This window comes from Symphalangus syndactylus, chromosome 7 (assembly GCF_028878055.3).
Source record: "Symphalangus syndactylus isolate Jambi chromosome 7, NHGRI_mSymSyn1-v2.1_pri, whole genome shotgun sequence".
In the NCBI taxonomy this organism is placed as follows: Eukaryota; Metazoa; Chordata; class Mammalia; order Primates; family Hylobatidae; genus Symphalangus; species Symphalangus syndactylus.
Window position 1 is genome coordinate 108,194,423 of NC_072429.2, and position 21,933 is coordinate 108,216,355.

General features: G+C 34.4%; 1 protein-coding gene across 1 annotated transcript in view; it reads left to right on the forward strand.

The window, feature by feature from the left end:
• The window catches only part of PKHD1L1 (PKHD1 like 1), a 162,324-nt gene that overhangs the window by 17,614 nt on the left and 122,777 nt on the right, over nt 1-21,933 (forward strand). The window contains exons 7-17 of the mRNA XM_055284802.1: nt 2,568-2,621; nt 3,150-3,223; nt 4,523-4,565; nt 8,389-8,459; nt 10,006-10,116; nt 12,446-12,535; nt 14,066-14,334; nt 15,502-15,593; nt 18,559-18,718; nt 18,999-19,134; nt 20,343-20,486. Of these exons, the coding sequence (XP_055140777.1) occupies nt 2,568-2,621; nt 3,150-3,223; nt 4,523-4,565; nt 8,389-8,459; nt 10,006-10,116; nt 12,446-12,535; nt 14,066-14,334; nt 15,502-15,593; nt 18,559-18,718; nt 18,999-19,134; nt 20,343-20,486 (1,244 nt within the window). The remainder of the gene's footprint in view (nt 1-2,567; nt 2,622-3,149; nt 3,224-4,522; nt 4,566-8,388; nt 8,460-10,005; nt 10,117-12,445; nt 12,536-14,065; nt 14,335-15,501; nt 15,594-18,558; nt 18,719-18,998; nt 19,135-20,342; nt 20,487-21,933) is intronic.

The window sequence follows — 21,933 nt, forward strand, 5'->3', positions numbered from 1 at the left end:
AACTTTATTACTAGAGGCCTTTATTAATCTAACTGTCTCATTTTGTGTATAAAAACACCTAAGGCCTAGAGGTAACACAGCTTAGTCAGAGTCAGGAGTAGAACACAGTCTCGTAACACAGTTTTGACACCTTTTCTACTGCTTCATGATGTACAGGCAAGTGCTGAAACCAAATATTGTCAATAACTCATTAACAGGCCAAGCTTTGCATCCTGTTTTGTCCATTTGCTAGCTGTGAACTAGATAGTAACTTTGGCTAGTTAGCTAATGTCAAAAAAATAATTGTCCACATTTTGGACTGAAAACTAGCATTGTCACTAGAGTTTCCTCCTGTAGCATAGATGGTATTATTTCAGTCCTGCCTTTAAAGACTGAAAGTCCTGTTTATTTCCTACAGAAAAAAGTGTAGACTCACGATTATGGCTTTCAAGATATTTTATGTTTATCAAACTCATGCATAAAACAGGTAAATGGATAAGTTAAACAATTCAGATAGACTCTCAGCAATTAGAAAATTTTTTGAATGCTATAAAGGTTAGGTATATATACACACACATACAAATACATAATTTTGTAAAACAAGCAATTTAAAAGGTTTTAATGAGTGAAATAAAGATTTATCTGGCATTCTGTAGAATAGAACCTTTAATTAAATCATATTTGTATGCATCTATAATTTCTGAAAATATTCATACTAATTCCTTATATGTAATAAAAGAACTTCCAATTAGAGATATTTAACATTTTATATGTACAGATTAGTAGAAGTAAAAATTTTGTCTGCTTCAACATAGTTGAGTGTTATGAATGGTTTATATTCTAATTCTTAGACAGGGTTTTCTAAGTCATCCTTTCCCATAATGTAGCCAGGAAATAGAAAGTTTAACTTTCAAAAAGAGATTCCTTTTTTCCCCCATTGAAACTGGAATTTATTTCTGCTTAATATAAAGATTTGGATGGAAATTATTCCATGAAATCACAGAATTGCAGTGAGAGGGGACATTAGAGGTCAGGCTACCTAATCCTTGTACTCTGGAAATCCTGAGCTATTATATGTAAATATAGAATTTTTTCACACATCTATTAATGTTTGGGCAAGAAAGTCTTGGAGCTGCATTTATCCCATTTCTACCATGTTAATTATGATACCAGGGCTCCCAAGGCAATTTATTATGCCTGGATTCTGTTAGTAGGGAGGGAGTTGAGAGCAATGGGCTGTGTTCTGGGCAGGAATTCAGGAGACCTGCTTCTCACAAATCTTGTCCATTCAACTAAATCTCCAAATTCAGACCATGTAGAAATTATAGAGGATATGTAAATGGATAGAGGGATTAGTGCTTACTAAACAGCTTTTGATCTAAAAGATCAGGTAAAAAGAATTCTAAAAAGTATATATTAAAGACCAAATAGGGTGGTTTTACTCTAGATACGCATACCCAGAACACTGTGTGGATTACCAACTGTGGTTAAGAACACTGACTGCAGCCAGACTGTCTGAGTTGGAATTCTTGCTCTACCTTTTATTGTCTGCAGGCTTGGGCAAGCTGCTTAAGCTTTCTGTTTCAGTTTTTTCAGTAAAATTGAAGGATAATAGTTACTAACTCACAAGACGGTTGCAAGGATTAAACATCATAGGAACCTATAAGTGTTAGCTGCTAAATTTATTATTTAGCTAGAATAAGGCAGGAGGCTAGAAGGAGAATTTAAATCCATGAATGTGTATAACGGGTACAATAGTTCAGTTTACTTGCTTTACAATCCTAATGCAATGATCAAATGAAGGGACTTATATGTAAAAGTATATTAAAAAGTTCAAAATTTTCTACAAACAAAAGTCCTTATTTTTTATAGTTCAAGTTTGTATCTGGCCTTATTTTGAGTCTAGGATTTGCTGTCCCAAAAGCTGGTGGTTTATTCTGGTATTGCAAAGAATCTAACACCAATCAGTCACCTGCCAGCCTCCAATAGCATCAGGTACTATCAGCTTCAAAGTAATAGGTCAGACCCGATCACCTGAGGAAATATGAAGGCAGATGTTTTCCCTGCAGCTGAACGCTGGCTCTTCTCAGCTTCTTATTTTCATTTATGTGTCACTGATGCTGTTAGACATCCTCTTTCTCCAGATAACTTTGTGCTGTCTGTGCTGTTTGCCTTAATTCCTATAGTATAAAACCTATTACAAAATTGTTTTTGAGTTGATTGAACTTCAGATGGATGACTTTATTAACTGTTTCTATGTTGTCTTTTCTTGTAGTATTTAACACCTCTAACACACCAAATATGTTATGATTGTCATGTTTTATTTGTCTTTCCAAGTTAAAATGTCAGCTCCACAAGGGCAACAAAGGAATCTTTGTTTAGTTCACTGACGTGCCCCAGTACCTAGAACAGGGACTGCCACATAATAGAGGTTCAGTAGATGTTTTGTTGAATGCATGAGTGAGGGATAATAATAAGTGACTGAGAAGAAAAATTTAAGGGGAGCCAGGGAGTTGATGGGAGGAGTGCATTTTTGAAAGAATTTGTTAAGCATAACTTGATTTTTTCTAATAAAAATATTTGTACAGAGTTTACATTGGAGGAATGCCCTGTGAGCTTCTCATACCAAAATCTGATAATTTGTAAGTAATTCAAATTATTTTCTTTATAAAACAAATAGCAGATATAAGCATACTAAATTTAAATAGTAATTGCTACCAATACTGTATAGTTAAATGTTTTATAATACAGTATAAATTATAATATTCCACATAGCAAATTAGCAATCATTTTTACAGTTAGGTGCTGTATATCCTACTTGGTCTCCAAGATAGTATGACATGAACTATTTAGATTTTTATGAGAAATGATGTTTTGAGCAATATCTTTATCAAGCAATTATTTCATTTGGCAGTATCTCAAAGTCTTGTAAAGGAATATTAAATGGCATAGCCAAATTAATTATAAAATATTTTATTTTTATATAAAATTTTATTCAAACATCTTCAACAAAGTCTGGGAAATAGTTTTATTTTACAGAAATTTTGGTTGTAGCAACAATTTCTGTCCTGATTCATATTCTGAAATTAATAAGTAGTTTTTAAGAGAAACACAATATTCTAAAATTTTGGTGTCTATATAAGCTTTGACATTAACTTTTTTTTTATTAGATATGGTCTAAAACTGGATCATCCAAATGGAGATATGGGTTCTATGGTTTGTAAGACGACTGGAACTTTTATTGGCAAGTGTTGGTCATCTTTCTTCATAATGCTCACAGATGCCTTATTCTATTTTCCTGTTTTGTATTCTCCTAGACCTCCCTCCTCAGGCCTTTTGGATCAGGTGTTTTTTTTTGTTTGTTTTGTTTGTTTGTTTGTATTTTCTCTTTTCTTTGGCTTCTTTTCACTTTCATACAAGCATGTATGAATCAGTATTTTCTTATGGTTTATATATAAGGTAAACTTCTTCAGGTTTCTCTTATTTCTTCTTTCTCCCTACATCATTCCATGTCTAATTTGGCTGTTTTGCCTGTTGCCTTAATTTTGCTCTGTTCTTTTCTTCTTGACCTATGTCCTCCAGACACATAGATCTTTTAAGAGTGTGTGTGTGTGTGTGTGTGTGTATGTGTGTGTGTGTGTTACAGAGTCTCGCTCTGTTGCCCAGGCTGGAGTGCAGTGGTGTGATCTCGGCTCACTGCAACCTCTGCCTCCCAGCTTCAAGTGATTATTGTGCCTTAGCTTCCCGAGTAGCTGGGATTACAGTCGCGCACCACCATGCCTGGCTAATTTTTGTATTTTTAGTAGAGATGGGGTTTTGCCATGTTGGTCAGGCTGGTTTCAAACTCCTGACTTCGGGTGATCCGCCCACCTCAGCCTCCCAAAGTGCTGGGATTACAGGGGTGAGCCAACGCGCCTGGCCTTCTTTTAATTCTTGAATTGACTTCCCTCTCTTCTGTCGCAGGCCCTTTGCAAACTTCCTATCCTGAACATTTCAGATAAAATGCCATGTTCTCAAAAAGGCCTAGGTCATCAGTTGTCTTACATTCTCAAAGCTCATTCTACTTTTTTTTTTTAAATAGCATTATCACAATTTTTAGTTCTCTGTGTCATTGCTCTTGGCTAATTTTTCCTTCCTCTAGACAATATGTTCTGTTAGAAGAAGGACAAGCTGTGTGCTCACCCCACATCTGCTCTCTCAGCCTCTAGCAGAGTGTCTGAACAGTTAAATAGCTGTTAAATAAATAAAAGAAATTTCAGGGCAATATGGTTACATATCTGTTCTTTTATTATTCTTCATTTATGATCATATTTTGTTAGGTGTTTCTAGTTATAACTTCAAGACACCTTATTATGCATATTTTTATATAGTGGCTGCTTTAAGATAGTTCAATTTTTATTTCTTTGATGATGAACAGAAAATTGGATAAATATAATTTTGATTTTATACTTTTTCTTTGCTTTTAAATCAGCTTTATAATATAGAGTTATTGTTCTTTTGTGATTGGGAATTTAATTGATTATGTATTTTCATTAAATTCCAGGTCATCACAATGTCAGCTTCATCTTAGATAATGATTATGGAAGGTAGGCTATTTTGTAAATAATAATTTTTATAATTGATTCAACTGGGTAAATAAGATAAAATGTATATTTAGTTTGTGCCATAGTTGCAGAGGTTTAAAAAATTAACTACTTTCTTTCCCCAATTAACAGTTAAAGAGTCTGTAACTTCTTTTAACTCACAATTTATGCTTCATACATAACCTTTCTGTTGTAGGGAAATCTAGCATTAACTAAAATAACATAAAAATCTTTACTTGTGTTATGGAAAAGTATTATTTTATGTCCTGCAGCTTTTCTGATTTAACTGTAACTTTTTAAATAACTAAAGTAATTAAATTTAGATTTAAACTAATGGAAGAAGAAACAAAACCTCATGGTTACTATTACCTGATAAAGATTTTCTTTTAAGTTATCAAGACAGAGAGAGTTGTGAAAGATGGTAGTTATATCCTTCAATTGTGCATCTTAAAAGCAATATTAATAACTCATATTTATGACTTTTAATAAAACTAGAGCTCATTTCCAGATGTTCTACATTCTAATTTCAAGAAGAAAGATCATTATACATTTATAGAAACATCAGAATATGCAAATCTCAGTGCATGTTGAAACCCCATATTATAGATAATAATAGTGAACATTTAGCAGCAGGCGTGGTGTTAAACACTTTACATACATTATCAAGTTTAATCCTCCCAAAGAAGCTCCCATGGATAAATTGAATGTTATCATCCACCCTGTGTTACCCACTGGGAAAATGAGACTTAGGAACATTAGATAATTTGCCCAGGGATATTCAGCTTGTAGGAAGCAGCATCAGTGTGCAAACCCATGCTATCTAACTCTAGGACCTGAGCATTTTATTCCAGTGCTTTGCCATGACTGATGGAACAGTTCAGCAACCAGTACCACATTTCATCACTACTTACCATCCTGATCCAGGATTTCATACCATAGCAGGATTTCCCCACTTTTGGGAGCATTTGCAAATGTGTGGAGAATCCCCTGGCTGTCACAGTAACTGGGTATGGTAATGGCCTTTAGTGGGCAGTATCATGATGTGCCAAACCCAAGTTAATTATTCTCCCCAAAATGTCACAGTGTCTCCAATTGAGAAAGTGAGTTGACAGAAATTCAAATAAATTGCATTATTTAACATTAAATCCTAATATAGCTATAGTAGATTAATAATAGGAAAGATCTGTTAATTTCTTTTCTGTCTCTGAACAATGATCAGAGGTCTGAAAAAAATGGCAATATTACAATCAAAGTAGATGTTATTCCTAGCAGCACTCACAGACTACAAGTGAAGGATGAGATTTTGTCCCTTCATGTATGGAACCGCAAATGGTTAGTGAACTCAAGTACACTATCATTGTATTTAGAGATCATCTACTTCTAGACACGTAGAGGCAATAGGTGTCATTATAACAAATTGATGACTGGCTGGACACTTTATTATAGACCAATATAGGCTAGACCAAAACTAAGAGTAAATCAGAGTGGAAGATATATAAACGATGCTAGGATACACCTTTGTGATTTACATAGGACACATGACTTAGGGTCCCATAACTTAACAGTTATTCTCTTTAGGGATGACCTGCTTACATACGACTTGATAAGACAGGGCAACAGGATTTTGTTGAACATATTAGAAAACCATGTTAGGAGCAATAATTATCGAGTTTTAAATGATTTTTTTGAACTATATATGATTTTTTTAAATGCTCTTAGTAGCAACCTTCCCAAGGTGAAAGGAAAATGAATTCTTAGTTCTGAGTCTGTATGAAAGACATTAATTGCCAAATCCATCATATGTCTCTCAGAGAAACAATTATCCAAAAATAGAAGATATGAGTGATCAAGGTTGAATGTGATTGATAAGTACCCATAAATCAATATGCTGCATTAACATGCCCAGAACTTTCAATTTAGAAATGCCAGCAAATTCACATATAATATAAGCAAAAATACTGCATTAAATTGTTGATTCTGTGGACTCAATTTATAATTCCACCCCTCACCCATTTTTTTTTAAACCAATGGCTATCCCTTTGTACAAATGTCTTAGAATTGAGGAAATTTGTGTTTCTGTATAAAATATTCTTATGAAGTTAAGATAACAGAAATATGGCATTTATGATTTAAAAGCCTAGTTTTAAGATTACATGGTATTTTTTGAATGTTAAATCATTCATTAACTTATAAAATTCATATTTCACAAATTTCATGAGCATTGTTGAATATCAAATGAACCAATTAAAGGCCTTTCTGTGACATCTATTCTATATTTCTTTTAATAGCCAACCTTCTCTCCTCTATTACCCCAAATTCAAACAACAGCTGTTCCAAACTGATAAGGTTCAGACGAAGCTGCCTTAATTGAGAAATGCCTAGTCATTATCAATGAATTAGTGAAAATAACCTCAGTGTCATCCAAAACAAATTACATTCAAATTTTATTTCAGGAGGCAATTTCCCCACTAACTTAAGAAGCAGAGTTAATTTTTGAGATGCAGGATCTGATCAGACACAATATTGCTGGAGCTAGCATGGTTTCAGATCTTTGGGAAATCAGCCAAAAGGCTTCTGACATAAAAATATGAAATCTAGTATGAACTTCTTAAGTTACTAATCTAGCATAAAATATTTCCAGAGACTCTTTAGTCTTGCAAATGAACATGGTAATGCCTGGGTTAGATTTCCAGGAGCATTAATTGTTGGTCTCAGTGACAAGATTTACATTATTCTTTTAGATTCTAATTCAGTATAATTATGATGAATGAGATTTGAGTCTTAATATTTGAATTTCTTAACTTTTCTAATGAAGAATGTCTTGAAGGTAATTAAAGTAACAGCATTTAATTTCCAGAATTATTTTCCTCCTTAATTCTTTAGGTTTATAGAAGTATAAGTGTATATATATGAATAATGGGCACTGTGTTTATTAAGGACAGTTTTAACCCAGTCAATTGTTGCTAATTTGCTGTCATCCATTTGCAGTGTCACACAGATTAGTGGGCAGAGGAGGAGTACTGTGTATTACACAGGTGAGGAGCCACAGCTCTGGACTCAAACTGCTTGGGTCCAGTTCTGTGTCTGCCACTTACTCACTGTGTGATCTTAAGTTAATTCTCTGAAATTCACCTACCTCATGTGGTTGATGTAAAGATCAAACGGCATAAACAATTGAAAGGTCTTAGCATGATCCCTCCTCTCAGAACAAAAAGGAGGTTCTAAAAGAAGACAGACTGGGGTGGTCAGCAGAAGATCCCAGCCTTTATAAAGGGTAATCCTTCTGTATGCTTTTTTATGTCAATATAATTTCTTAAAATCAACTGTAGGGCCAGGCGCTGTGGCTAACACCTGTAATCCCAGCACTTTGGGAGGCCGAGGAGGATGGGATCGAGACCATCCTGGCCAACATAGTGAAACCCCATCTCTACTAAAAATACAAAAAAATTAGCTGGGCATGGTGGCATGCGCCTGTAGTCCCAGTTACTTGGAAGACTGAGGCAGGAGAATCCCTCGAACCCGGGAAGCAAAGGTTGCAGTGAACCAGGATTGCACCACTGCACTCCAGCCTGGCAACAAAGCGAGACTCCGACAAAAAAAAAAAAAAAAGAAATCAACTTTATTGAGATATAGTTTGCAATTCAGTAACAAATGTATATACATATGTCACCAACGACCAAATCAAAATAAAGAACATTCTTATCTTCTCCCAAAAGTTCTATCCTGCTCTTTTGCAGGTTATGACATAATTTCTATCACTGAAGTTAAAAAAAAGTTCCTAAATTAAAGATTATTTAAAGCAGAAAATTTAACCTTTTTTTAACAGGAGTTTTCCACAGAAAATGGCATATTTTGTTTCTTCTCTCAATAAAATTTCAATGTTTCAAACATATGCAGGTATGTGACTTTTCTTTCACTCTGTTGCGGGGGGTGGGGGGAAGGCAGTGTATAATTGATTTAATCAAACCAAAGACAATGAGTGTAACGTGTATTATATTATTTGATGTACTGCTAGGAAAGGAAAAATGCCTAAGATGGGGAGTCTAACAGGAAGCTACAACATTAAGCAGAACCTCCCCCACAGCAGACAATATTCTTAGTTTAAGATTGATTGAAAAATAAACTCATTACACTAACACAGACAGCAGGGAAATTTGCATGTTTCAACTTTGGCTGTTGGCACAGAGAGGGAAAAAAATCTCCACTGTCAGTCTTAACCAAAAACCAGTATAGATGCCTCTCAATTTACAATGGGGTAACCCCATCATAAGTTGAAAATATTGTTACATCGAAAATGCATTTAATACACTGAATGTGTATTAGCTTAGCTTAGCTTAGCTTTCCTTAAACATGCTGAGAACACTCACATTGGCCTACAATTTGGCTAAATCATCTGACAACACAGTGCTCTGTAGAATACAGGTTGTTTGCCCTCATCATTGCATGACTGACTGGGGGCTGCAGCTGGCTGTGCTGCTCAGCATCGGGAGAGAGTATTTACCGCATATCACTAGCCTGGGAAAAGATCAAAATTCAAAATTCTAAGTACTATACAGTTTCTACCAAATTCATTATTTTTGCACCATTGTAAAGTCAAAAAATGTAAAGTCTGACTTTGGTAACTTGGAGAACATTTAAGCTGTCCCAGATTTATGCTCTCAGTGTGGTCCAAAAGAATCCTCGAGATGATCATAATTTAATTTAAAGAGGTTTCAGGTTGATAGTATCCCCTGGAGAGTATCAGAACAAACACACATCATCCTGAAAGAATTGTACGTCACTCCCGGTCAGGAATAATGGAAAGATACGTTTAGATTTCAAAAATGTTAAAAAAGGTGGGTCTTGGAATCAATCAAATGTGATATATCTTGGCTTTTCCTAGAAGTTTATTTAGTGTGAAATTCATGTGTAAGAATACATAGATATTTGATAGAGTTAATAAGGATAAATTTTAGTAAGAATCTGCCGTATGTCATGTATTGGGCTATTTTACAATATGCCTACAACTTATATATACAAAACCACAAGAAGTTCAATCATAGTTAAATGTATTACTCTAAAAGAAAATTATAAGAGGTTGATCCATAAACATAAGAAAGATTCATTCTTCAAGAGCATATGGAAGAAGAGGTGGTTCTACCTGCCTTCCTGCTCAGCTCAGGTTTTCCTTACTTCTTTAATGCTCGCATTACCAATGTTGCTTTAATATCAGTCACCACTAAAGCCTGGTCCTCACGGAATGTAAGTCTCTGTCAATGCCGTGTCTATTGTCCTTTTTGCAGGGTTGCATCAGAGAAAGTAATGAAACACCTAATTCATGCAGTTGGTAATCTACTACCTGTGTTAGGTGCTATGGCTAGATAATTTGGAATTTTTAAAAAATCAGGCATTTGGGTTTATGTGTAATATTTATGATATTTTATTTAATGTGCTTTTCCCCCAGAGGTCACCACGATTTTCCCTTCACAAGGAAGCATTCGAGGTGGCACCACGCTGACAATAAGCGGGCGGTTCTTTGATCAGACAGATTTCCCCGTCAGAGTTCTAGTTGGAGGTATTTCTCATGGTTTTTGATATATTACCTTATTACCACAAATTCTGCCTGTTCTTTAATAATTTGTAATAATAATAATAATAGTCTTTTCTCAATTCATGCCTTCAATTGGAAGCTGAGTATTTTCACATTGTCATTTGGTTCTGGGGTTTGATACTCTTTCCATTGCAATTTTCCAGCAAGGGTCACTCCCTGAAACCTCATGTGAATAGGACCTGAGCTCTAGTGTTGGCACCAACAGGCTTTGTGTAGCAGCATTGTAGCTGCCATCCATGAATTCCTCGCCACAGTTTAAGGACACACCTACCCTTAATTTAGAAGCTCTTAAGTGCCTTTTTTGAATGGTTGTTATTTCTCAGCGAGTTAGCTAATTGTGAGGAAATTTAAAGTAATATTTTGGGTTATTCTCTTCATACTCTTCTCATATACTGTGCCTCATACGGACATTAGTAATCACTGAAGATATTGGCCTTGGAAAGAGCAGTAATTTCAATGAGTTATCTGTTTACAAATGCATGTAGGCCTTGGTTCTATGGTTATGCTTCACTTTTATGTGTCCTGTCCAGATCTGTTCAGAGGTAGGGAGCTATGCAGCTCAAAAGAAGTGAATGTGATTGTGGGAATCTTCCCATTCAGCCATAATGACATCACTGATATTGCTAGGCAGGGGACAGGATGCCTGCCCATGCAACAAGGCATATGCATTTCCACAGTCCTCTTGCTCAGGTACTTTCTACCTTTTACAGATTCTGCCCACAGGCCAGCCAAAATGTGATTTCAAAAAACAGAGAAATGGATATTAAGCAACCTCATGTCATAGTTATACAGTCTTCTTTCGTGTCTGCGTGAATCCTTGCTGGTCATTGGCATACATATTAAAACCTGGGCCATAAATATTTAAAATTTGTATAATGTATTAATCTGACCAGATTTTATGTTTTAAACATTAAAACCAGGGCCATAATGCACTTTTAATTTATATACTATGTTTTATAATCTGATCTTATGTTTATTTTGCATACGACTATGATACAGTTGATATGAAAAGAGAGCATATTAGTTTTCTATCATCTTTCACTATTAATATGGCAACCAGATTCAAGATTTTGAATCCTCAATAATCTCTTGAAAACATGTTGTTTATGTGTCTTTCCTTTGCTTCCAATAAAATGGGTGATTTGTTTAATATACTGTTCCTATTTACTGTTTTCTGGTTCAAATTTCTTGCATCCATAAAACACTCAAAGTAGCAAAAGGGGCTGGGTGCAGTGGCTCATGCCTGTAATCCCAGCAGTTTGGTAGGCTGAGGAAGGAAGATTACTTGAGCCCAGGAGTTTGATACCTGACTAGGCAATGCAGGGAGATCTGTCTCTACAAAAAAAGAAAGAAAACAAGAAAAAAAATTAGCTGGCATAGTGGTACATGGCTGTAGTTCCAGCTACTTGAGAGGCTGAGATGGGAGGATTGCTTGAGCCGGGAGGTGGAGGCTACAGTGAGCTATGATCATGCCACTGCACTCCAGCCTGGGTGACAGAGCAAGACCCTGACTCAAAAAACACACAAACAAATAAAATAGTGAAAAGTAGTGTCAAAATTTAAAATTTCCAGGCTATCAAACAAAACTTGGCAAAAATATCTCTCTCCATTTCCCTTGTCCTCACATTTCATGGGCTGCAGTTGCCATTTCAGTGAATACTTTCCGAGGGCTGACCATATGTGAGGCATTGTGAGGAACACATGGAGGTTTAAAACATAGACTCTTCTCGTAAGTCTAATTGTGCTTATGTAAAAGTTACAGTAGCTATCTTTTAGGCTTTTTTCCTATTTTAGTTTCAGTCTGTCTGTGAAAATGCCATTTAACAATTATTATCCCCCTTTTTTTTTCGTTTGAAGAACTTGGACTAAACCAGCACTTTTTTCTACCCAAGAGGTCTAGGGTCATCTACCTTTGTAAATTCTGAATGACATGGGTTTATTCAGCAACTTCTCTCCAAGGAACAAAATATAAGTTTTTACTTTGGATTCAGAAGTGACATTTTGTGCAAAGACATAGTATTTTCAAATTTTTTATCTCAGAAATTATGAAATTTTCTATCTCAGGTTTGTGATGCTTGTGATGTTCCACCAGAAAAAAATGTTGCTTTGTGGAAGTGTGACAATTATTATGTGAAAAGCTTTAATAGAAAATATGTAAAGGAAATAAAGAGCCCCAATTTTGCCTCTTGTTTATGCAACTTTGTTTTAATTGCAAAAGTGCTTAAAGATACATTGATGTGATTTGCATTCTGAAGTTTCAGTAGTAACGGTTTTGTATCTTGCTTCTCTATAGGTGAACCTTGTGATATTTTTAATGTCACAGAAAATAGTATATGTTGCAAGACACCCCCCAAACCTCATATTCTCAAAACTGTATATCCAGGTAAGTTACTATAAGGGACAATAGCCATTTCTATATTTACATAAAAAGAATATATTAGTAAAAAATATTATTTAAACTTTTTAGAATTTAGAATTTATAGTAAGAATTGTAAGAAATTTCCTCCAAGTTTTAAAATTTGCATTTTCTGGATTAGAAAATATTTCTATTAAAATAGCTGCCACAAAGCTGCACCTGTGGAGAAAAACCCAGCCTAAATTATCAAGACACCCTACCGAAAACAGCACGCCTCTACTGACAGAGTTTAATTATGCTTTTATCTCTAATTAAATTATGATAACTAAAACTTGGTAGAGTCTACATAGAAATTTTTTAAATGCCCTTTTCTGATTAAAAAAAGATAAATAGGGGAAGTTAAATATTCACTTGTCTAGAATAACGTGGGAGTGAAAACAGGAGATGAGAGAAATATTACTCTAAATTCTTTTCAGACTTTCACCTTGTGGCTCAGTGAAATTGCTTTCCTATCTACACTAATACCATTGAAATGCTGTACATGTGTCTGCATGTGGTGTGTATCTCGTATCTGGTTTGCACAGTGAAAGTTGTTTATAATCGTGTCATTGTTTCACATTTGAAGCCAAATGAATTGTTTATGAAGCTCTTAAATTTCTTTGGTTTGAATATTAGAAAAAAATGAACAGTTTAAGAAAATAATTTTTATAATTTATAATTGATGACTTTAAAGAAAATTGCATATATCACTAAACACTGCTGCTGTAAAAGTTTGAAGTGCTCAAGCTTGTCTTCAACCAAATTCAGTTGAAGAAGGGTAGCCATTATTTTCCATATACAGACAAACTTAAGGCTGCTAAAGGAAGAAATAAGCCTAATTGTTGTTGCAGTTGAAGGAAAAAAAAAGAGAGATGGCTCGTTTCTGATTAGGAAAAATTTTAATCGCAGGGTTTATTCTGGCAAGTATAGGTACAGTTTATTGAGAGTATCCTGTTTTTGGTTCTGTCCAAGAAGGAGAAGAAATCCTAGAGTAGAAGTAGTGTTTTTTTAAAAAAGTAAAACAAATATTGAGAGAAATCTGAAAGTCAACAATTTCTCTTCTTTGATTAATGGCTTTGTAAGCCATTAATTTACTTTTGTTACGATAGTCAAGGCAAAGGTTTTGTAATAAAATGGCATGAATTTTGAAGTTTTGCAACATCAGGTATATCATAAGTAATAATTACTATATATTATCTTACATAAAGCACTTTTTAAATGCCAGATGTTTTACATATGTATTATACATAATCCCTATAGCAGCCATGCAAATATTATTATTACTCCCATTTTACATATGTGGAAACTGAGGCTTAAATAAGTGAAGTAATAATGAACAAATTACAGACTGCCCTCTGGCTACAGGTACTTGTAGGGGAATGTGTAATTGTTTTGTTTGCACACATGCTAAAAATATGAATTGTTATACAGAATCTATAACCAATACCCAAATAGAAAGCCATTGAGACACTGCATTATGATCCTGATGAAAGACTTATTTTATTTCATTACACTTAGGAGGGAGAGGCCTGAAGCTTGAGGTGTGGAATAATAGCCGTCCAGTACATCTGGAAGAGATACTGGAATACAATGAAAAAACGCCTGGATACATGGGTGCCAGTTGGGTAGATTCAGCTTCCTATATTTGGCCCATGGAACAAGACACATTTGTTGCACGCTTTAGTGGATTTTTGGTGGCTCCAGATTCTGATGTTTATAGATTCTACATCAAAGGTGATGACCGTTATGCTATTTATTTTAGCCAGACTGGACTTCCAGAAGATAAGGTAGGGAAGCCTCAGAATACTATTTGATACTGTAAAAACATTATGGTGATGTTTATATGTATCTTACTCTAAATCAAAATGAATGAATATATTAAAATTGTATGAGAAATGACGTCATATGGTTTGGCTCTTGGCTATTATCCTGGATATGATACAAGATATAAGATGATAGAAAACCTATAGCCTACAGGAAAATTTCCCATACCTGAAAATATTTCATTATTCTACATTTGCTTGGTCATGAGATAAAATTCATCTCTCTATTTTTTCATAAATAAAATTATACATTTAATTTCATATGTAGTTTTTCACGTATTAGTATTAAATACTAATTTTATTAAATAATTTATATAATTACTATTTTTAACGACTAAGTAGTGTTATTACATGGGTTTACCAAGCTTAAATAACCATCTCCCTACTGATAAGTTTTTATTTACTTCTGGTGTTTTATGACCACAAATAATACTGTATTGAGCATCTATGTTCATTAGACTTTTCTGTATTTGGGGTTGCTTTGTTAGGACAATTTCACAAATATGAAACTAACAGATCAAATCAAAGGAACATTTTATGACTCGACTTATGTGGCAAGATTGCTTCCCAAACTGGTTGTGTAAGTTTAAATTGCTACCTGTAATTTATGAATTCTAATTTTTATCATAGTTTGTACTCCAAAGCATGTGTACTCCAAAGCATGTGTACTCCAAAGATGGTATAATCATTCCTAATGGGAAGCCCAAAGTCCTCTCACTCTAGTATGCAGAATCATTTAGAAATCTTTGGCAATCTAATTTGGATTAAATCTCTCAAAGTTCTCCACAGAGCAAAAGAATATTTTATTTGTCAATAACTACCTTTTTCCTGGTATGTATCTTCTTAGTTTCCACTGCAGTTCTAATTATGGAAAAGCTATGATCTGTGTATACTTGGTACAGTAGTGCTGATGTTAGTGAAGGGTGGAAGGAATGAAGTGAACTTTGATAATTTAAAAAAAATTTATAGCATAGTAGATAACAGATCTTAAAAGAAAAATATAAAGTAGTTTTACATTTTTCTACTCAATGAAATTTCTAAGACTGAAATAATAAATGATAAATAAATAAATGTTGAAAAGGTCTATTAATAAATTCTCTCTTTTCTTTGTCTCTGTCTCTCTGGGATTAGGTGAGGATTGCATATCATTCTGCTAATGCCAACAGTTATTTTTCCAGTCCAACACAAAGATCAGATGATATTCATCTGCAGAAAGGAAAAGAGTAAGGTTTTTTCCTGTCATTAAATTACTGTGTGGTATTTACAAGCTTTAAATTTATATTTTAAAATATTTTCAATTTATTTTTATTGGTGGAAATAATATTAGTTTATTGGCTTAATTTATAATTGGTCATTCTCTATAATTTTATTCAAATGTGTTTATTTTCAAGAATACTGGCATTCAGCTAACCAGGGAAATTTGAAGTCTAGATTAACCCTGTTGCAAAATTACACTTTTGTGAAATGTACTCGATCCTGTTCTTAGTTGTTTACTTGGACCTTCCAGTCACTCCACCTGTCTAATTTCTCTGTTCTTCCAGCTGATCTCTTCAGTATTGCTAGGGAAAAATCACTAAGCCACATAGATTGTTGCCACTGTTAATATGTATTTGTCATTAACTGGTTTATTCCAGGCCCTGAGCCAGGTACTGGAAATTAAAGAATATTAAAATACACTGCCAGAACTGAAAGAGCATATCATTTAGTGTTGAAAGGTCAAGTCCAAGGAGCCAATGAGTGGGATTATCATCCAAATACCAGATAATCCCTTTCAAAAAGCCATCCAGAATTCCTAGGAAACAGGAAGATAAAAGACATGATACATTCAAAATGGAGAAGGTGGTGGAATGGAGCTACATGAAGAACATCGAAAGATGCATTTGCATCTGCTAGACTTTAATATATAACAAAGCACCTCAGACTGTAGCAACTTCAAACAATAAGTGTGTATTATTTTGCACAATTTTATAGTTGGCTGAGCTGTTCTTTTAGTCCTGGCTAGTTTATTTGGGGATTGGTAACCTAGAATGCCTCACTCACATGTCTAGAGCCTCAGCAGGCATGGTTGAGTCTTAGATATTTGGGGCATCCCATTGCACATGGTCTGTCATCGTCCAGGAGACTAGCCCTGGTTTGCCACATTGTGGATAGCTAATGCATACTGGGGTTAATACCTAGGTGATGATGGGTTGATAGGTGCAGTAAAGAGGGGAGTCCTAATGCACACACACTCTGCAATACTCTGTCTGTGTCACATTTGCTAATATCCCATTGCCCAAAGCAAGTGGCCAAGCCTAGACTTAAGAATGAAGAAATAGACTTCCCTTCTTGATGGGAGGAATGCGTTTTCTTTTAAGTTTACCACATCACCCTTTCAGATATTGATGAACTCATGCTCAGAGGCAGCATCATGAGGATCTTATGGAATTGGACAGGGAGGGTTGGGATCAATGGAATCTGGGAGCAAATTAATGTTCTCACACTTAATGTTCTCGCTGAGGTCTTAGTAATACTGACATGGGGAAAGAGTTTCATTCCTTTTTTATCCTCCTTCTTCTACTTTCACTTCTATAAATATTAAACATTTTCTTCTATAACCATGAAAACTACTGGGCCAGGTCAAGATAAATGGAGTGCTTGATTAATCTCTACTGCAATTAAGTGTCAGTACATTTTCAGACTTTGGCTTGGTTTTGGAAAATGAGTTCAGTCTACCAGCTTGGCAGGAGCACAGAGTTTGAATGAAAGCAACTCCTAATACATCTGCTCCCTGGTATCTGTGCTCCTGCAAAACCAGCTTGGAATTTACATACTGTGCTTACAATGATGGCTATGAAATCTGAAATTGAAGCCACTCTAGCTGGTTTATTGTAAAGTGACTCTTCAAGCCTTTCCAAAGGTAGCTCACATTGCTAAATCATTTTACTCAAATATTAAACATATAGTTTCATCTAGTGCGTATCTTTTTGGCTACCTTATTTTGTTTGGAATTCTCCCTCAGTTACTAGTTGAAACAATTTTGAATCCTTAAAATTCCCTTAGCGTTTGTTATTCATATGGATAGAGGAATAACATCTATTTTATGAGACTTTTTTGAAGATTAAATACAATAATGTCTGCAAAGCGCTTAGTTTATTGTCTAGCACAAAGAAAGTACCCAATTAATAGTTTTAAGCCACAAGTGAGGATGCAAAATTTTAATGGTTCTTCTTTGAATTCTGCTCTTTAATTAGTGTTGGTCATCTCAAGTCAGCAGAGCTGATGAGCAGGTTCTTATGGAAGTCAAGAGCCTGATATAATACCCAAATATCAGTTCCATCGGGTGATGATCCAGAACCCCATCATTCTACACATATGAAACATGATAAATTTCTCTCATTCAGACTCTTTTGTGAACTGTGGATACTTATTCTCCCTATATAAGAATATATGTTGAGTGATGTGAGACAATTTAGGGAAGCTCCCAGCTGTCCTCTCCAAAGATGTGAGCAATGATGACATTGCTAGAGATTTAGAGGAGAAGTAGAAGTTTTGCACTCTCTTCTTAACAGCTGCTCAGTGAAGGCATTACCTTGGGTACACAGTAGGATGAGGGGCAGGAGACATCAAGAATCAGGAATTCAAAATATAAAGTGAAAATCCCATCCAGCTAATTGGAGGATCATGGTAAATCTGACCGGTAAAAGTTTCCTGAGGCAATGTTTTATTCCCCAAGTTACAAATGGAGCCAAATTTAAGGAACGTGAAAGTAGGAACTTTTATTCCTGACAAATGTAACTACTCAGATATAAAATATATGCTATGTCTAAGCCTGCCATTTTCTTGAACACATTAAAATATTTAACCTCTGCATGTTGTCTGTGTTATATACCAGGGACAGGGTTATTTTTCAGGATCTTGAGTATAAGAAATAGTATTGTCTTCTATAAATATTTATTGACTAAGCTGAATGAATTGGTTATGAATGAGAACAACTTTCTACTAATGCAGATATCTTACATAATTCATTTTATTTTGGCAAAATGCTATGAAAATTTTAACATTTGAATATTTAAAATATGAGATACTACAATATAAGTCATTCAACAGGCAGGCTTTTAAGATAATGTTGATATTTTATTCATTAAAATAATTTCATGGCAAGTGTTCTGGAAAAAAGTTATATTCATCAGTTACTCTATTTTCCAGATATTATATTGAAATCTTGCTGCAGGAGTATAGATTAAGTGCATTTGTTGATGTCGGACTGTACCAGTATCGAAATGTTTATACTGAACAACAAACAGGAGATGCAGTGAATGAAGAACAAGTTATCAAATCCCAGTTGACAATCATTCAGGAAGTACAGGTTTGCTATGATTGTAGTTGCACTTATAGAAAGTAAATGTTCGAAGGCAGGATCTCAATTTGATTATTAATTTTACTAGATAAGATACTGTTTTAGGTGGAAGTAGTCATGGACAATTATTGAATTATGACTTTGAGTATCTGTATGATAAACCAAAAAGGCTGTTACTTGTCATTTGTAGTAAAATAGAGCAATAAAGTGGCATTGAATAGCTAAATTATGATGCTCTTAAGATATATATATTTTTCATATATTAAAAATTTTTTTAATTGGAAAATAGGTTATAACATTGGAAAACTGGGAAACAACTAATGCAATTAATGAAGTTCAGAAGATCAAGGTAACCAGCCCATGTGTGGAAGCTAATTCATGTTCACTTTACCAATATAGATTAATCTATAATATGGAAAAAACTGGTAAGTTATAAATAATAAGGGAGATACTGTTTCTGTTCATGTATATATGTAGCTATAAAGTATTTGCTGTAGTCAAATTATACTGTCTGGAAAATATAGTTTTGATGATATGCTAGACAAAGAAGAAGAAAAATATATTATGGAAAAAAGCCTTCAGACTGGGATAGAAAATGACATCCATACAAATAACTTTCTGGCATATACCATCATTTTCTAATAATAATGATAAATATATATCTAAATGCACATGGGATTTATATATTTGTTACTCATAGGTGTGAGTTAAGAAAATAGGAATTGTGAATAGTCAACTCAAATGCCCATTAATGATAGACTGGATAAAGAAAATGTGGTACACCGTAGAATACTATGCAGCCATAAAAAGGGATGAGATCATGTCCTTTTCAGGGACATGGATGGAGCTTAAAGCCATTTCCTCAGCAAACTAACTCAGGAACAGAAAACCAAACACTACATGTTCTCACTTATAAGTGGGAGCTGAACAATGAGAACACATGGACACAGGGAGGGGAACAGTACACACTGGGGCCTGTTGAGGGGTGGGGTTGGCGCGGGGAGGGCATTGGGTTAGGAAAAATAGCTAATGCATACTGGGCTTAATACCTAGGTGACGATGGGTTGATAGGTGCAGCAAACCACCATGACATACATTTACCTGTGTAACAAACCTGCACATCCTGCACATGTACCCTAGAACTTAAAATAAAAATAAAAAATTTAAAAGGAATTAAATTCATCATTGCACGGAAGTAAACATGTCTTTCAATTTTTTTAATTAAATGATAGGCCTATGGAACACCAATTTATCAGCTAATAAACAACATTGCACTTCTGTATTTTACAATAAATCCTAAAATACAACTTTTGCTACTATTGTTAATTGTTTTAACCAGTAAATATTGGTGATTGCTTATTCTTTGCCAAATCCAATGATTATTACTGTGAGAATATTAAAACAATAAAATATCAGCCCTGTCCTCAAAGAGATCACAAATTAATTAAATAGTCAACATTACTGAACTCGAATCAGTTTCAAAATACAATTTCTCTAAGTGATAACTTACATGGTACAGAGTATAGGTGCTTTAAAAATGTAAATACAAGACATCAGTGTTGGCTGCGGTAGCTCAGAAAGTCTTCAACTTTTCTGTTTGTTTGTTTGTTTGTTTGTTTTAATCCAATCAAAGTACTCCTACCTGCTGATGCTTCTGAATTCATACTGCAATCAGCCTTGAATGACCTCTGGTCTATAAAACCGGACACAGTTCAAGTAATAAGAACACAGAATCCCCAGAGCTATGTCTACATGGTAACATTCATATCAACTAGAGGTAAGCATGTATTTAATTTTGTACTTCTGTAGGAAACAATTGTATATCCTGTGCCACTCTAAAAGCTCCATGAGATGACAGAGAAAAAGACTTGGTTAATGTTAGGAGAAGCAGAAATTAAATGTTTTTTTCTATGGTAATTTAAATTTTAGTTGTATTTCAAAGAATGTACAACTCCAATGCATGAGAAATGCACTATACATACTACAAATGCATTTTCCATATAATAGCCTACTTTATAAATTAGTAAAAAGTAGTGAAAATATTCATTCTGAAAATAAAATTTAGGCAAATCACTATTGTCCAGGAGACACTCATCTGGTCAAATCTTGCCTACTGAAAGGATTTTGTGGTCAAATTCACATGGGAGACACTGTATACCATGGGTCTTCCTTGAAGACTGGCAGAGCTCATTGGAATATTAAAATCCCTGAGGAGTCCTGCAGTATTTAGAAAAAAAAAGGAAAAAGAAAAAATCAATTCACCTGTGTTTAATGCAAACATTTTTTATCTCCATCTTTTTTCAAGTAATAGCTATTAACCTCCTATTAATGTTATACACAAAACACTTTTGGAAATATTGACATAGACATTCTGCCTTCAAGTCAGACTTCACAACTAATTTGGCTATTTGGTATATTTAGCTCAGAAAATAGGTCCCTGAATGTGTGTGTATGTATGTGTGTGTGTTTACTTTTCTATGGGCAATCATTATTTTTCAATATATAAGTAAAATGTTACTTAAATATTAATGTCTCATTTTAGGAAATTGTTTATTTGATTGTTGAGTGGAGGATAAAGAATTTGATTTTACGTGAATTTAAGTTTTAAGAAGTGTACAAAAGTTAGATTGTCAAAATACTTATGAATAAACATATGGATATCCTTTCTGATGTATTTTTATACATCAGAGAGAAATTTTAAGGCTTCAGCAGAGACCTTAAGAAATATGGTACCCAAATCCTAACTGGGCAAATTTTAAGACTTTACCCAACAAAAAGGGTCAAAAAGATCAATGAGATTCCACTGGTAGAGCATCCTTTCAAAGAGGAGAGACGTTTGAGGACAGGCCTTATTCCTCTCAAAGTGGCAAAGCCAATGATTATCATCTAAGTGGCATGGTATGAACAAACCTCACAGGTTGGAGATTGTTTCCTGGAATTCAGCTGCATGCCCTATTCATGTCTAAAGAAAATGGCAATATTCCAGCTGAGCATTTGCACTAAAATAATGGTACTAGCACAAAACTAAAAGAATTTTTGGAATATCCTACTGCTCATTGATCTTTATCTCATGGTCCTAATACATCTGTCTGTTTATCTTACAATACTTCCTTTTAAGCCATAGAAACAGCACCTTAAATATATAGCACTTTGTCTGTTTTGCTATTTATGCTATGGATAAATCTGCTCAAATTTAAGGATCTATATCGTCCCCATTCTTCTTT